General features: G+C 48.9%; 1 protein-coding gene and 1 pseudogene across 13 annotated transcripts in view; both read left to right on the top strand.

Annotated features, from left to right (window-relative positions):
* The window catches only part of SYNE1 (spectrin repeat containing nuclear envelope protein 1), a 433,377-nt gene extending 430,070 nt beyond the window's left edge, over positions 1–3,307 (top strand). For all 13 annotated transcript variants that reach the window (XM_036024918.1, XM_036024914.1, XM_036024915.1 and 10 more), the window contains one exon: positions 2,354–3,307. In XM_036024918.1, coding sequence (XP_035880811.1) covers positions 2,354–2,594 — 241 coding nt within the window. In that variant the 3' untranslated portion in view covers positions 2,595–3,307. The remainder of the gene's footprint in view (positions 1–2,353) is intronic.
* A 5,813-nt stretch (positions 3,308–9,120) lies between these two features.
* LOC114495110 lies at positions 9,121–12,663 on the top strand (annotated as a pseudogene).
* Positions 12,664–16,456: the final 3,793 nt, after the last annotated feature.

The raw sequence follows: 16,456 nt of genomic DNA, 5'->3' as shown, positions 1-16,456 counted from the left end.
ACCCGATGATGGTCCATTTCATACTGCGAGGCACTTATTTGCAACATGGAGAAACCACTCCCAAACGTTTCAGGACACAGCTATTTTTCTCCTTTTTTTTTTCACGCAAGGCACCCGTGACATTCTTTAACTTGGATGACCTTCATTCATGTCACCAAACCAAAAGCTTTGCAGAAGAGTATGGTAGGCAGGGACTTGGGGCCCAGAGTTCCTGCTTGATCTCTTCCTTTGATCGTGAGATTTGGGGCAAGGCATCTACCCTCTCCATAGAGTCCAAATTCTGGGCGTTAAAATCCCAGGGTTGAAATCTTAATTCTGCCACTTGCCAACTATAAGTTACTCCTTGCGTCACCTCTCTGAGCCACCTTTTTGTCATCTATAGAAAAAGAAAACAAGCACACCAAAGACTGTTTTGGGGATTATTTGAGATAAATGCTTAGTATGTTGCCTAGTCATAAGAAAAATAAACGTTGACTATCCTTAGCAATTTATCTGCAAAATTAGTAGACGAATTTATCTACAAAAATAAAATTTATCTACAAAACAACCTAATTTATCTACAAAAATTAGGTTGTATAGTCTCTAAGACTGCTCACCATGAACATTTTATTAGAAAACTCAGTAATTTCCTGTTTTCCATTGATCCGTATGTGACATCCTTCTTTTATTCTCTACTGTATTTCACAAAATATACGGACTTCCTGTTCGGCTCATTAGGAGTAGCTCATTGGCCTTGGCCTGAGGGCCGTTCATCAGTTTGACCACTAGATGGTGATTGAATGCTTGTGGCCTTTCAGCTGCCAGAATATTATGCTGACTAATTAGGAGAAGACATAAAATGTATAAAACACGGAACTTCCAAGTTGGAAGACAATCCAGGCTAATTTGGAGGCGTTGAGTAAGAGGTTGGCGCTTGGAGGTGATGTGCCTTGTTCAAGGTTACTCAAGCCATTAGTTACAGTTTTCAGAAAAGAAACGCAGTCCCAATTTAGGCCGGCGATTGTTCGTTCACTACATGTGCTAAAATCACGGTGGGGTGTAGGACTGTTCGGGGTTACTGAGGACCCGTCTGTTGGTTCCCCACATTTCTTCCATGGTTTAATTAAAGAGTTTTGAGTAGTCCAGCTGGAAACCTAGTGTTTTCTTAAGAGAAAAGCATGCAGAGTAACCAACACAGTTTTCACATGCTGGTATTTCTCCAGTGGCCTCACGTTCAGTGCCCTTATCCTGCGTGAGACTACTACTGTTAGAGAATTTATACTAGGCGTGGGGGGGTGAGTCGCATTAGTACCCATTCTTTTTGCTCCTGCAGGGTTGTGTGTGTGTGTGTGTGTGTGTGTGTGTACAAAAGCATTTCTTTGTAAAGTGTTTTACAAACACATGTAAAAAAAATTCCTTTCTTCATCTTTTCTACTAGTAACCAGACAAAACATTAAGGGACGAACACGTTGCCCAGAACCGACTTCCTATTCAATCTTCTACAGGCCATCTTTCTCATGAGACTGGAAATTCGTGCTCAATCTCTAATGCACAGTGTAGCAGGTAGGGAGATATAAATGTAGGAGGGACACGTGGACCTTTGAGCAGAAAGAAGGAGCCTGCAGGATGACAGCCTGCCCTCCTCAGAAAACCTGTGTCTCCTTCTCAGACCCACAGCTGATAGACATTAGGATCAGCCCAGAGCCGGAGTCACTCAGTACTGTTCTGTGTGCCCACAAGAACGGCTTCCTCTACGCCATCCTTGTTCGTACAGTTTCGGAACCCACTGATGTCAGGGCCGGATGCTGATTCAGTGCAAGATGAGACCGGGGTACACTCTGAGATCAAATGAAGCTTTACGGGTCTGCACAAAATGACGGGGGCTGTTCTCCTCCTCGCTGCGTGGATACGGGCACAGCCCGGATGACTAGATGGAACACTTCATACGATTCTGACAGCAACTAATTTTGGCTAACGGTGCTCCAGGTAGTCTTTAACCAAAATTGTACTGCATCAAACATCCACATCTTAATTACCCCAGATCTACTTCATTTCTGTTGGTAGGAGGTGTACAGAGCAATTATCTCTGTTGATGGGAACTGTTTTACCAAATTAAGGGGTGGAATTTGACATCAATTAGTTACCTTTAGTTGACTGACTAAATGTTAACTTTCCAACAGTACCGTTGCCAAGCAACCCTTCCATTGGTGGTGGGAGACGGCCTGGGCACACCGAGGAAAGCTAGCAGCTAATCGCCAGGTTGGGTTGGGTTTGGCGTGGTCCTTTAGCTTCCAGGGAGGTGAGGGAGCTAAAAGCAGCATCCATCCATCACTGAAGGTACTTGAGTTGTTCCTGTCACTTGTTTCTCTCTCAGGTCCATAAAAGGTGGCTCCGATTCCTCCCTTTCTGAGCCCCGGCCAGCTGGGTCCGGCCGCCCTTTCCTGTTCCGAGTGCTCCGCGCGGCCCTCCCGCTCCAGCTCCTCCTGCTGCTGCTCATCGGGCTCGCCTGCCTGGTCCCCATGTCAGAGGAAGACTACAGCTGCGCCCTGTCCAACAACTTCGCCCGGTCGTTCCACCCCATGCTCAGATACACAAACGGCCCTCCGCCCCTCTGAGCCAAGCAGGTGCGATCTGCAGTGGTGCTGGCAGTGTGAGGAGGATTTGGCCCAGAGCCACTCCAAAGTAGTGAAAAGAGGACCTGAATCTTGGTGGATGCCCTTGGTGTGGCAGCTTGAGCCCGTGTGTGCAAATCGTGACCTCAGAGGTGGATGAGAAACAGTGGCAGGAGGAGAGCAAACAGAAGGCAGAGGTTTGGAAGAAATATCATTGAAAACTCTGAGCCTCCATGCTAAACAGATTAGCGAACTCCAGTATTCTCTGGACACGTATGTTCTGGGCCTTTGGCCCTTTCTCTGCATACCCAAGGACTTCAGCACGCCGTCCGGGCAGCTTTCCCATGGCGGGCCCCATCCATTCAGTAGGTGACGCCACCTGAGCACCACGTTAGCGTCCAGCGCTCTACCAGCCCACCAGCGCTGAAGAGATTTTAGAACCTTGTAACATACAGTTTTTACAAGCTTATATGGCAGCTTCCTTTTTACCTCGTTTTCCTTTGGGGCATGATGTTCTAACCTTTGCTTGAGAAGCACAGCTGTAAATCCAAAAGGCACTTTTTTAAAAAAGTATACAGAAGAACTGGGTGTAATAAATAAGACCATGGAAGGCTTTATGTGGAAAAAAAAAAGAGATATTTATGTATGTACAGTTTGCTAAAGCTAAGTTTTGTTTGTATTGGTTTCTTTGCATTTATTATAGATACTATAAAATATTCTTGTCTGTGCTTTCTTTCTCCCCTAAAGAAATGACTCTAAATTTTCCTGTTGAGCAGAGTGCAGCCTAAACTGTCTGTCCACAGGATGAACAGGACGGGAATGTAGGTATGCGTTAAAGAATGAGGGTGATTCCTTTCTCCCCCTTCCATCGAGAGCCAGTCATCACTCCTCAGCTCTTGTTTCTCAGCATCTTTCATACTCTCCTTTTTTTTTTAATTCCCTTTGCACAGCTGACTTTCCTGTGGTCTCCTGATGGAGGGGCCCCTTGCCCACTTCGTCCCAAGAGTACCCAAGAGCCACGTGAATTTTCTTACAGCAGGCTTTGTTCAGCTCCCTTCTTTGCTCCCGAACCTTCTATTGTTTTCCATGGTCTACCAGAAGAAATGCAATTCTATCTATCATTCGCATCCACACGCAGTAAGATTTGGTTCTGCCCCTCTGATCTTGCCAGCTGCCTCATGGAACTGTTGGGTGCTCATGGCAGTTTAGTCCACTGTGTGATAATTGGAGGCGGGGGAATTATGCAAAGCCCAGGTTTCAGGCTTCTCTTGCAGATGGGAAGCTCTGGTCCCGGGCACGTGTTCCTAGTGGGTGGTAACTGCTGGAGAGAAGGGGCTGCTGTTCCTTAACTGTAGGGAGAGGCGGTTTTGACATTTGCGCTTACATCCCATCAACCTCTCTCACTGCGTGCACCGGTCTGATTCCCATAGGTATTACGTTGATGAGTCCTGCTCTGCATCGAGGATGTAAACCAGACTGAGGCACTCACCGTGACCTGAACCTGCCTCCCAGAGCTCCCATGATGCTGGTAGCCTGAGCACCTTCCCATCTAGGGGTCCAGGGACTTTCTGTTGGGGGCCCTGGGCAGGCCTCCTATTCACACTCCCGGGCACTGCCTCGGAGCTCGAATTTTAAACAGATGCCTGGGGTGTTTTCAGTCCATCCTCTCTATACCTTCTTAGCTCCGTCGTTTTGTCCTCACCCCTCCTCCTCCCTCACAAGAGTGCTCACAGCCACCTCCTCCATGAAGACCTTCCTGAGCCCTGTGGGCTGCATTTAAGACTTCTCTCGCTTGGCCTTCCTTGGGGCGGCATTTCTGTCACACGAGCTCTGCTTTCTACCCTCAGGTTATTCCCTCTCCCCCCGCTGGAACCGCACTCCAGGGACAGATGAGAGTTGTGCTCTTTTCCAAGGAAGGCAACCCTGTGCAGAGCACGCTGCCTCACTTCCTGCCTCAGGACAGGCTGTGAGCAGCGGTGGAGATGGGGGTGCACAGGTGCCAGGTGCGCTCATCAGAGACGGGCCACTCTTCCGGCCTGGTTCTCCTCTCGCTGCCCTGTCACCGCTGCTCCAACTACCTGGGGTGTGAGGGTCTTCCTTCTAGAGTGATCCAGCCCTTCAGGACACACAAGTGACCACTGCTGGGGACATCGCCGCACGATGACATTAGCCATGGGAAAGACCAGCGCCAAGGGACCTCGAGCTGTTTCTTTTCCACATTGCAATGAGCTGACTTACTAGGCACCTCCCATCACTGAAGAATCATATGTTAAATGTGGCTGGAAAAGAAAAAAAAACTTTAAGAAAAATCTTCAGTATAGTCCCATTTGTGCCTTTCTAAAAACCCATGTGCAGTACCCCATGGGATGCACGATGTACATTTTTATTATAATTTTCAAAGATTTCAATCACAGAGCACTGAAAGAAAACAAAGGCAGGAAGCCCAGGTGAGTGCCCACTGTGAGGCTGTGAGATGACGGCTTTCCCCAGAGGGGAATGGGAGCGGTCTAGCAAGGACCAAGGCAGCCGCAGGGGAGACTAGGGTTTCTGCCCAGAGTCCTTGCATTCTCATAAGCTCACTGAGGGGGAGGACATGGGGTCTTCCAGGGGCGTCCTCACCTGCACCAGCAGCTCCCTGGGAGAAAGTGAGAGGAGAGAAGGTCCAACAAAACCTTCCTGAGCTAGGTGGAGGTTTTAGAAGAACAGTGAGGGGATAAAAGGACATCAATGGCTCTCACTTCTGAGTACAGACTGTCAAGGTGCCCTGCTCTGGCTGGCAGATAAGGGTGCAACATCCCAAGAGAGTGGTGGGTGAGGAGAGGCATGGCAAAAAGGCCACCCACTGACCCAGAAGGGTAGAATTAATAACGTTTTTGTAATGAGATTTGCACAAGCAAATTGGAAATCTTAAAAAAGCTGAGGGAAGATAAAATCTGTAAAGCTAAGGTGGAGAAATAAAGGGTTAGAAACTAAAAGCAGTGACTTCCTATGAAATCCAGAGAGGAGTGGAAGGATTGGGGGAAGCTTTGGCCGAGGAACAGAAGTGTCTCCTCCTGGAAAATGGGGTGAGAGCAGCGTCCCTGAGTTTTGTCGTAAGTGAGAAGACGCACCTTTGAACGCCTTGGCCAGGAGATTCAGCAAGCGGAAGGCTGAGAGTTGCTGTAAGAAGGCAGCTTGGTGTAGACTGATTTACAGCCGATGCCCTGGGGCCAATTATTAAGAAATTAAAGCTACAAAATTTTATTAACAAGCCACATAAAAGATTATAAAGACAGAAAGAAAAAAAAGTGGAGAGAGTTGATTTAGGAAGGCGGATTGAGGCCAGAACAGCAGGGTCTCAAAGGAGCTGGGCTGAATGGGCCCGAGCGCGGTCCCGACAGATGTGTTCTCGGCCCCTGCCCACCAGTCCGCCATCACCATCACCAAACACAGTCCTAGGGAATCGTGCAAAAATCCTCCCAGCTCATGCTGAGCAGGTCCAGGAACACCCCAGAGGGGTGGCATCCACTCACATCACAGGTATTTCTGGAATGCCCACTACGGTGCAGAAACTACTCCAAAGGCCTCAGGAGTCACATCCCAGGCAGGAGGGACCACCTCACTCCTCATTTAACTGCCCTGTTGAAAGCAGTTCTCACTGGGCCTCGGACACACAGGAGCATCTGTATCTTCCTTCCAGTTGTATCTTTTTGTTTGTCTGTCTGTTTGGTTTGTTTTTTTTTTAATATTTTATTTATTTATTTTTTAGAGAGGGAAGGGAGGGAGATACAGAGAGAGAGAGAGAGAGAAACATCAATGTGCAGTTGCTGGGGGTCATGGCCTGCAACCCAGGCATGTGCCCTGGCTGGGAATCGAACCTGCGACACTTTGGTTTGCAGCCCACGCTCAATCCACTGAGCTACGACAGCCAGGGCTAGAGCTAATTGTTCTTAAAAATCAACGATTTGAATTCCAAAATACTCTCTTGCTTTCTGAAGAAAAATTAACAGTTTCCTATCTCCCCCTTAATGGCCTCCCAATTTAATGTTACCTTTCTGTGCCTTTTGGTTTTCTTATTCAAACAGCAAGTGTGTATACTTTTTTTTAAAAAAATGGATCTATTTTTATTACCCTGTGACAGGCATTGTCCACTTAGCAATATTCAGCAGACACGTCACTATAGACATGCACGTCTGCGCTGCATTGGGGAGCTCGGTCTCTTCTCCCCGACAGTTGCTTGCTCCCAGCTTTGTGCTGTTAATGCTGCACACGCCAGGCCGGCGTGTGCGTGCGTGCCTGTCTCTGTGTGGTGCTGCGTTTATTTCCCTCAGCTGCGTGGTTGTCGGTGGCATCGCTGAATCCAAAAGGCGTGTATGTTCTAAATTTTCATAAACAGTTCTGCCAGATCGTTTTCGGAGAAGTGGCAATGGTTTACAATCCCACCCAGTGTGGAAAAGAGAACCCTTCTCCTCAGACCCTCCCTAAATCTAGAGCAGCGGTTTCCAAATTATGGGAACTATTCCCAAATTATTAATGTCCCCGCTCTGCACATTAGGGTTCCCCGGGGAAGTTTTTTAAAAGTACAGCTCCAGGCCTCACCCCAACCAGGTGAAATGTGCTCTCCGGTGATCAGCATCTGTTTGAAGGTCTCTGGGGAATTCCCGCGTGCAGACAGGTTCAGAAGGCTGGGCTAGCTGTTACCAGCTTTCTACACTGCTGCCCAGCTGAGGGCAACAGCAGCTCTTCATTTTTAAAGTTTGGATGTTAGTGACTAGTTTATGTTTTATATTGTTGCATTTATATGATCTCTGGAATCTGTTTTACTCTCTACTTATTGTTTTTTTTTTTTTTTAAATCTTGGTATACAATTTTCAAGGGACTCTTTGTATATTTGAAAAATTAAAACCTGTATATCATTTGTTGTAACTTTCTACAGTTTCCTTTAGTTACACAGAAAGTTTTACTTTTTACATCATCAAATCCAACAGATTCTTTTTCCTTTTTGGATTCTGGATAGTCTGCACTAAGAAGGACTTTTCACTTCAAGATTATACAAATGTTTGCTTGTACTTTCTTCTAGTAGGTCTGTAATGAACCTGGAATCGTTTTGTAGTTGATGGAAAGTAAGGGATTTCTTTGTTATTGTCCAAATAGACAACTCTCTCCATGCCAGTTGGAAACATACTTCCTTTTATTACTAGTTCTTAGCAACTTAGATGTCAGTCAGCAGGGGCCTTGTGAAATATGAGATAGTACACAACACACAGTATTTACTGTAACACAGCAATTTAAAAAAATAAGATTAATATATATTTATTTATTGGGGAATATCTCTAACACATTCTTAAATTTTACAAGGGATATAGAATATTTTCTATAATATGCTTCCATTTTTGCAGGAAAAATCACTAATTATATAGACAAGGAAAAAAACAGAGATGAAACTCAAGGCTCAACAATGTGAACAGAGTAATGAGGGGGAGAAACAACTTCAAACATTTAAATTATGACAAGGAGGATGAAATGTTTTTAAAACCCAAATTGCCATAATAACGATTTTTTTAAAGATGTTATTTATTTTCAGAGAGGGAAGGGAGGGAGATAGAGAGAGAGAGAGAGAGAGAGAGAAACATCAATGTGCAGTTGCTGGGGGTCATGGCCTGCAACCCAGGCATGTACCCTGACTGGGAATCGAACCTGCGACACTTTGGTTCGCAGCCCACGCTCAATCCACTGAGCCACGCCAGCCAGGGCTATAATGATGATTTTAAAAGATGAAGAATAAGGGGGTTCTGCTGTTGCATGAGGAGACATTTGATTGGGTGTTTAGTGAACAAAAAAATGATTTGGAATGCCCAGCATCAATGGTGACGGGTAATGTGTTCAAAGGAGCAGAACCCCAGTGGCTCACCCTGCTCCAGGGGAGCGCGCTGGACGCACCGTGCCTGTTGGCTCCAGGGAATGAGGGCAGAGCGGTCCCAGCCTCCGATCTCCTTGAGGGGGCTCCCTGACCAGGGACTCACAGACAGAGCCTCTCAGGAAATGCAGGTTTACCCCGGTTTGCTTTTCCCTGAGATCTGCTCCTTCTCAACCACTTCTCCCAACGTGGTGCGCGCTCTCCGGGGGCTTTGGCCTGAGCCACAGGCCCTCCCCTCCCCCAGCGCCTTCGCCTCTGGAGAGTCCGTGCGGCTCAGAATGAGAACCCGACAGGGAAACAGGCCGCCGGCTCCCTTCTCAGCTGGGTGGAGAGGACGGGACAGGACTGGCAGCCCCAGGCGCTGACACATGTCACAACAACAGCCCGTGGCCGGTTTCTGTAGACTCTTGACCCGAGAGTGGGTTGTATATGTTTAAGAAGTTGTAAAACAGAAACAGACACAGACACAGACAGGTGAAACATGTTGGCAGGCTACTGGATGTAAGACGCTTGCTCTCCGGCCCTGTGCAGAAAACGTGTGCCAGCCCAAGGCAAACACGCTGGGGGCAGAGCCACCCTGGGGACCGCCTGGGGCCTTCCAGACCCCAGGCTGCTGACAGGACTCTCAGGACGATGTCCCGATGGGTCAGCTCAGCTCTTGGCCAGCTCCCGCCGCCCCCCCCCATCCCCCCGGACCTCAGTCCCGGTGCCGTTTGTGGTGCTTCCCCTGAAAACGCTTCCATCAAGGAATCTTTGTTTCTTTCTTTTTTCCCTCCAGTTTCTATTGGGTGTGGCTGTGGCCAGGACTTCAGTGTTCGTCTTTGGAATGGGCGTGGTGTCTTCTCTCACGAGGCGTAGGCCCTGAGCGTTCTGCAAACCCTGTGGCCTCTCAGAGGTGTGGGTGTCCTGGTCCTGTTTGAGGCACCCGCCAGGCCAGCGGTCCTCGCTGGGTCTTCAGTGCAGGGGCCGCCATCAGGAAGGCGAGGGTCCCTGCCCCCCTGCAGCTGCTTTCTCGGGGCTGGGTCCTTCCCTTTGGCAAGGAGAGCACGCACGTGGCTTTTCAGAGCCCAGTGGGCATGGGACCCGGCGGCAACCTGGTCTGGCAGGTGATAAACCATGTCTGTTCAGGGCTCCGAGCCTCTTTTATTGGCTAGGCAAGGCCCTAGCACCGCGGGACTTCATCAGGCAGTTTCTCCTCTTGGTGACATCAAGCCTTGGTCTCTCCTCAAGGCTCTCTTTCGTACCCCGGAGGCCTGCGCAGCCCTGGCAGCTGCTGAGAGTCCGAGTCCCCAGTGTCACAGAGGGCGGGGACCTGGGCCCTAGGAGGACCCACCTGTCAGCACACACTCCTGGAAAGGGGACCCAGGCAATCCGAAAGGGCCAGGCACAGTCTCTCTCCTCGCCGCGGGAGCAGCTGCTTGTTTTATTCATAAAACAATATTAATAAAATTATCATTAGTAGAAGATAAAAGGGCATGTGTTTTTTCTTTCTGCAATCATAAAAAATAAACAAAAAAGTTCCACATTGCTTTAAGGTCTCTGATGCCAGCTTTCTACTGTTTTGTTAACCCTAAGGCAAAGCTTAGCAGCTTCTTCCACAGGACGAGGCCTGGCGCGTCCGTGGGTTCTGTGCCTTTGGGGTCCAGGTCTTTGTACTCCCTGGACCCAGGTTCTCATGATCCCGGGGCTAAAACAAGCTTCTCTTCCACACATCCTGCCTTTTCATAGACCCGCTAATGCTTTCCCGTACACTTTTTTTTTTATTAGAGCATTCAAGAATAGATTGGATTGTAAAGATTGTTAAAGGGTATTTTAAAATATTTAATGATCAAGTCAAAGATAAGCGAAGGGGCCACTCAGCCTAATTTGTAACCCCTCCCCAGGGAAGCATCAAGCAAGGACTGTGGCCGGTTGAGCCTCCAGACTCTGCACCTGCATCTGGTGTGCTCAGGGGCTGGGGAGGCTTGCAAAGCAGCCCCCCAAGGTGGTGACAGGATCCCTCCTGCAGACGGCGCCCTCCCCTTGTCATCCCCCACTCCCCTCCAGCCTGCGGCCTAGGGTCCTGGGTACTGACATAGGCTCTTCCCAGTGGCAGCTGTGGAAATACTCAGGAGTCTTGACAGCTTCGACCCCGAGGAGCCTGGGGTGACGGCAATCCATCAATCTGTCCACAGAAATGTTCACCAGCTCACAAACCTTTCACTGGCCTTTTCCACAATTATCGATTTCTCAATTTAAAAAAAAAGGCATCTGATGACAGCTGCAGCGCTGGAGAAAGGCCTGGTGGCGCACGGAGTCTGAAAAGTGACCCAGAGTGCTGCCTGTCCCGCAGTCTCCGGGTCACTGGCTCTGGGCAACGCTCTCCTGAGTCGGCCACTTTGGAGTCTCTTTCTCCTCTGTAGCCAGGCCCCACCACAGAGGTATTCCCACACGCTTTCAAAATCGCTTTTGAAAATGTTTGCCCACTGCTTCCTTGTTCCAGTTTTTCCTCCCTGCTTTCATCTAGTTAGGGTGAACGCTACTATTTGGACCATTCTACCCAGATACCACGTGCCTTGGCTGCCTGCCATGGTCCTGTTCCCAGGTCCTGAGATAGGAGCTGGTCTTGTGACCGGGGAGGGAGGGAGCCTGGCCCAGGTACCGTCACCTCTGAGACAGGCCCTCCTGCTGGTGAGGGCGCTGCTGCCTGCGGCATCAAGGTCGCAGGCCATCAGCTAGAAATAGAGCGCCTGCTGATGCCAAGGTACAGAGGATCCTCACTGCTCAGCTCACCCACCGCTCCTGGCAGAAACCAAGGGCAGGGAAGGTGCCTGGCGTGACCTTAGAAACCAAAGCCTCTGGCACCGAGTGCCAGGGATGATGGCAGAAGAAGTGCCCAAGCTCAAGCTTCCATGCCCAAGGGCCACCCACAGGAAGAGAGGAAACACATTTCTCTCAAACTCAGGGCCATATGTGACTCTTTGAAGAGTCACATTTTGCTGTGAAAGTGCATAAACTGTGAACCCTGGTTCATATGCAAAATTAGCACTTGCTCTGGCCTGGGGTAAAATGTCATCTCTGCTGTGACTCTAGGTCACCCCCAGGAAGCCCGAACCCTCGTTTAAGAAGTACCATTAAGTTTACAGCCCGGAGGGATCTGATGTCTGCGTTCATGAGATTTCTGACCCTGAGGACCTCACTCAACGGTGTCAATCTTTAGTTTCCTCATTATCCTCAGAGTGTATCTAACCTCAGGGACCCTGTGGCCAGGCCAGCATGGGATGGGCCACGCTGGTGCGGCCCAGGGCAGGGGCGGCCTAGAGCAGAGCCTCTGTGCCTTTCGTCATCCTCACGCTCTTGAATGCCCCAGACAAGTGAGGGTTCCGCTGTGGCAACGACTCCATCTGGTACCCCTAGCGCCCAGACACCATCACCCACGGGCTCTCGGCCAGAGTCACCATCGCTGCCTCCGTCGTCCTTGTCTCGGCCCGAGGGACCTCTCTGGTGTATACCTACCGCCTCTATTCCCACTCCGACTTCGACAGCTATGTGGCTGGTGTCTACAAGGTGCTAGGGACAGTCCTGTTGGGGCTGCAGTGGGCCAGTCCCTGAGACCTGGCTGAGCCCCACATCGGCCACCTGCAGCCCCGCTTCCTGGCAGTGTGTCGCCCACACCAGAGCCGTGTCAACAGCTCCATCTATCGATGTGCAGGTGGAAAAGGCGTGCTGGAGAAACCTGCCAGTGTCACATGGTCTTTGTATCCCTCCTTTCGGTTGCACTGCTGACCTTGTTACTTTTATGTGCAGGCAGCTCTGCTGGAAGGGGGCACAGCTGCTTACCCTTCCGCCATGCCCCCTCCCCCGCACACTGCGGTTCTTTCTAGTGGCCTCTGCCCTCTGTGTGGGCTACACCTGCTGTCTGACCCCAAACCACTGGAGTGATGTCCTCGTGGGCCTCCTACACTGCACACTGGTGGTCCACCTCACCGTTTGCTACATCTCAGATTTCTTCAAAACCCAGCCTCACAGCACTGGCTGGAGGAAGGGGAGCTGGAACGGAGCCCAGCCTCTTACTGATGCTGACCCTAGGTGGAACTGACCACAACTTTGGGCGCCCAGTCTCCAGCTCCTGAGGCTGGAAGCCTCCCAGACAGGGCTCGTCTGTGCCTGCAGCTGGGACTCAGGCCGTGGGTCAGCAGGTCGTGGTGCTAGCAGGGCCCTCACCTGAGAGGGTGACGCGGGCTCTGGATAGGCTTCACGTGCACCAGGTTGGTTCCTACAGGCGTTTCTACTAACCTCACCTCCTGTGCACTGGAGCACAGGTCTGTGGGTGCCCAGGGCAGCCTTAATGTTTGGAGGGGGTGCTCTCCAATATGAATAGCACTCCCTTAGTGCCTTGTCTTTTTCTTGGGCTAGGGAGGGGATGGGGAGATTCAGGTAAATGCTGTTTTTGTAAAATGTGATTCTTGTGTGTATGCTTGTGCATGCATTGTGACTTAGGGTTGAAGGGAAATCAAAGATCATTCCATTTGCTGAGAGATCCTCTTGAACATTTTGAGTTACCAGTAGAGCGATCCAGTCCATGCACAGGTGCCTCCTGTTGCAGAGAATTCACCCCACCTGTACCTTCAACCAGGTGTCCCGGATACGCTGTAGGCAGTTCCATTGGAAAGTGTGATTCTATCCTAGACTTCCGGCCAACATGGAGGCGCAGATAGACACACTGCGCCTCCCCACACAACCAAAAGAAGGACAACAACAAATTTAAAAACAAAAAACAACCGGAACTGCCAGAAAATCAAACTGTAAGGAAGTCCGACAACCAAGGAGTTAAAGAAGAAACCTTCATCCAGACCCGTAGGAGGGGTGGAGATGGGCAGCCTGGCAGAGAGGACTCAAGGTAAGATAGCAGCTGGAGGACCGGGGTGGGCGAGGCGGCAGCTGGTGAAGCAGACACCCCACATTTGTGTGTAGATAAACCTGGAGGAACAACTGGGGAGTGAGACCATACAACCCAGGGCTCCAGGGTAGGGAAAATAGAGCCTCAAAGCCTCTGACTGAAAACACCTGTGGGGGTTGAGGCAGCGGGAGAAACTCCCAGCCTCACAGGACAGTTTGTCGGAGAGACCAACAGGGTCCTAGAATGTACGCAAAACCACCCACGCGGGAATCAGTACCAGAAGGGCCCAATTTGATTGTGGGAAGTGGGGGAAGTGACTGAAAACCAGCTGAAAGTAGAGCAAGTGGCACTGTTCCTTCTGGCATCCCCTCCCCCAGAGACAGCATCACAACCCAGCGATGTGGGTTGCCCCCCTCCCCAGTGAACATCTAAGGCTCCACACCTTACTACGTAGCAGGTGCATGCACTGGGACAAAAAAAAATGGCCCAAATGATAGAACAGATCAAAGCTTCAGAAAAAATATAACTAAGTGATGAACAGATAGCCAACCTATCAGATGTATAGTTTAAAACACTGGTAATAAGGGTGCTCCCAGAAATGGTTGAATATGGTCACAAATTAGAGGATAAAATTAAGGCTATGAAAAGGGAAAAAAGGAAAATGTACAGGGAACTAACAGTGACAGGAAGGAAACTGGGACTCAAATCAATGGCGTTGAGCTGAAGGAAGAAATAAACATTCAACCAAAGCAGAATGAAGAAACAAGAATTCAAAAAAATGAGGAGAGGCTTAGGGACCTCCAGGACATCTTTAAACATTCCAACATCCAAATCATAGGGATGCCAGAAGGAAAAGAGGAAGAGCAAGAAATTGAAAACATAATGAAGTAGAACTTCCCCAATCTGGCCAAGGAAATAGACTTCCAGGAAGTCCAGGAAGCTCAGAGAGTCCCAAAGAAGTTGGACCCAAGGAAGCACACACCAAGGCACATCATAATCACATTAGCCAAGACGAAAGATAAGGAGGGAATCTTAAAACCAGCAAGAGAAAAGGAGAGAGTTACCTCCTTTTCTCTTCTCTCTAAAGGAGTTCCCATTAGACTATCAGCTGATTTCTCAAAAGAAATCTTGTAGGCAAGAAGGGGCTGGAAGGAAATATTCAAAGTCCTGAAATGCAAGAACCTACATCCAAGATTGCTCTATCCAGCAAAGCTTTCATTTAGAATGGAAGGGCAGATAAAGTGCTTCCCAGATAAGGTCAAGTTAAAGGAGTTCATCATCACCCAGCCTTTATTATATGAAATGTTAAAGGGACTTATCCAAGAAAAAGAAGATAAAAAATATGAACAGTAAAATGACAACAAAGTCACAGCTATTAACAACTGAAACTAAAAAAAAGAGCAAAAACAACAAACTAAGCAAACAACTAGAACAGGAACAGAATCACAGAAATGGAGATCACATGGAGGGTTATCAGCAGGGGCAGTGGGAGGGGGAGAGAGGGGGAAAAGGTACAGAGAATAAATAGCATAAATGGTAGGTAGAAAATAGACAGGGGAGGTTAAGAATAGTACAGGAAATGTAGAAGCCAAAAAACGCATATGTACAACCCTGGACCATTCTCTGTCCAGTCACCGGACATGAACTAAAAGGGGAGAATGCAGGTGGGAGGGGGTGTGCAGGGCAGGGGGCAATAAAGGGGGTAAAATAGGACAACTATAATAGCATAATCAATAAAGTATATTTAAAAAAGTTTCTATCCTTGAATGAACATACGTTTGAAGAATAAACAAGGAGAAGGAATACCCTTCTCCTTGCCTTAGCTTTACTCTTTGTGGTGGTTATAAATACCACAATTTTAAGCAACATGATTGTGAACCTAAAACTAGCTTCTTAATGCACATAGTCCACATAATAAAAGTAATGAAATGTGTTGCCTCTAAATTTGCCATGTTCTTAGGGCACCAAATCTGAATAGAGAAATCCCAAATGTAAATGTCCCCAAAGGCTTAAGAGTATATCACGTTGCAGAATGCGGTCTGGAGCCACTGTGGGAGTGGCCCCTACCCCCCAGTCAAGCATTCTAACTGTGACACACCCCAGTGGTAGATTTAAAAGTTCCACACATGGCTACACATTCTCCCTAAAGCTTTCTGAACACTGGAAATAATATATGGCGCATGCAGACAATTCCGTTCCTTGGTACTTTGAGAATAATAATAAGAGAGAGACAGGATGTGTGGAAAGGCGGGCTTCCAGCTAAGGCTGGCCAGGTAAGGAGATCCGTAAATCCTCGCTCCAAAAAGCAACTATTAACCCAAACAAAATTGACGAAACAAGCATTTCAGCACTCTGCAAAGTGACCAAAAGCTTAAAAAATTGCTGAACTTTGGGCAACTACAGCGCATATCTGTGGCATTCTCGCTGGGGCCTGCTTCCATTCCCCGCCCTCCAGTTTGGTCAGGGGCACAGCAGGGCACATCCTGAGGACTGACAGCTTTGTTGCCGTGGCCATGGTCTCAGGCAACTCACTTGATTTGGTGGATGAGCAGGGAAGGCTCAGCTCCACTACCCTGGGGTTGTGGCTGTGGCTGAGGCTGTATAACGTGGCAACAGAGACCAGAAAGGGCCCAGGTGAAAAACTGGGTCAGACCTGAAAACAGCCTGACAGTCCCATGGGCTCCCTCGTGGACACACGGACCCATCAGCGGAAGACAGAAGCCTCGCTGGCTCCAGGTGTTGGGCAATCTCTGTCCAGTCGCCAGAAAACCACAAAGCTGTGCAGACACAGGGCAGTTCCCAGGAAGTCAAGCTTAAAAACCAAAACAAGAAACTAATGTAAGAACTTAGCAGGAACATCAGAGGCCAAACGCTACAGGAGAGACGAATTTCACACATTTAACCCAGATGAGTCACTGAATGAACAGGAACACTGTTCCCAGAGGAACAACAGGATGCAGCACCCACAGCCCCCACTTTCGGGAGGATCAGAGTCCAGAGTGGCTACAAATCTGTGTCTAAAATGTCCAGGTCTCAGTAAAAATTATAAAATGTGACCTACTTCAGAAATAGGAGGTCGAAAGAAACCGT

Source organism: Phyllostomus discolor, chromosome 4 (assembly GCF_004126475.2).
Source record: "Phyllostomus discolor isolate MPI-MPIP mPhyDis1 chromosome 4, mPhyDis1.pri.v3, whole genome shotgun sequence".
NCBI classification, from domain to species: domain Eukaryota; kingdom Metazoa; phylum Chordata; class Mammalia; order Chiroptera; family Phyllostomidae; genus Phyllostomus; species Phyllostomus discolor.
Note: the sequence above shows the minus strand (reverse complement) of the source record. Positions and strands in the feature narration are given on the sequence as shown.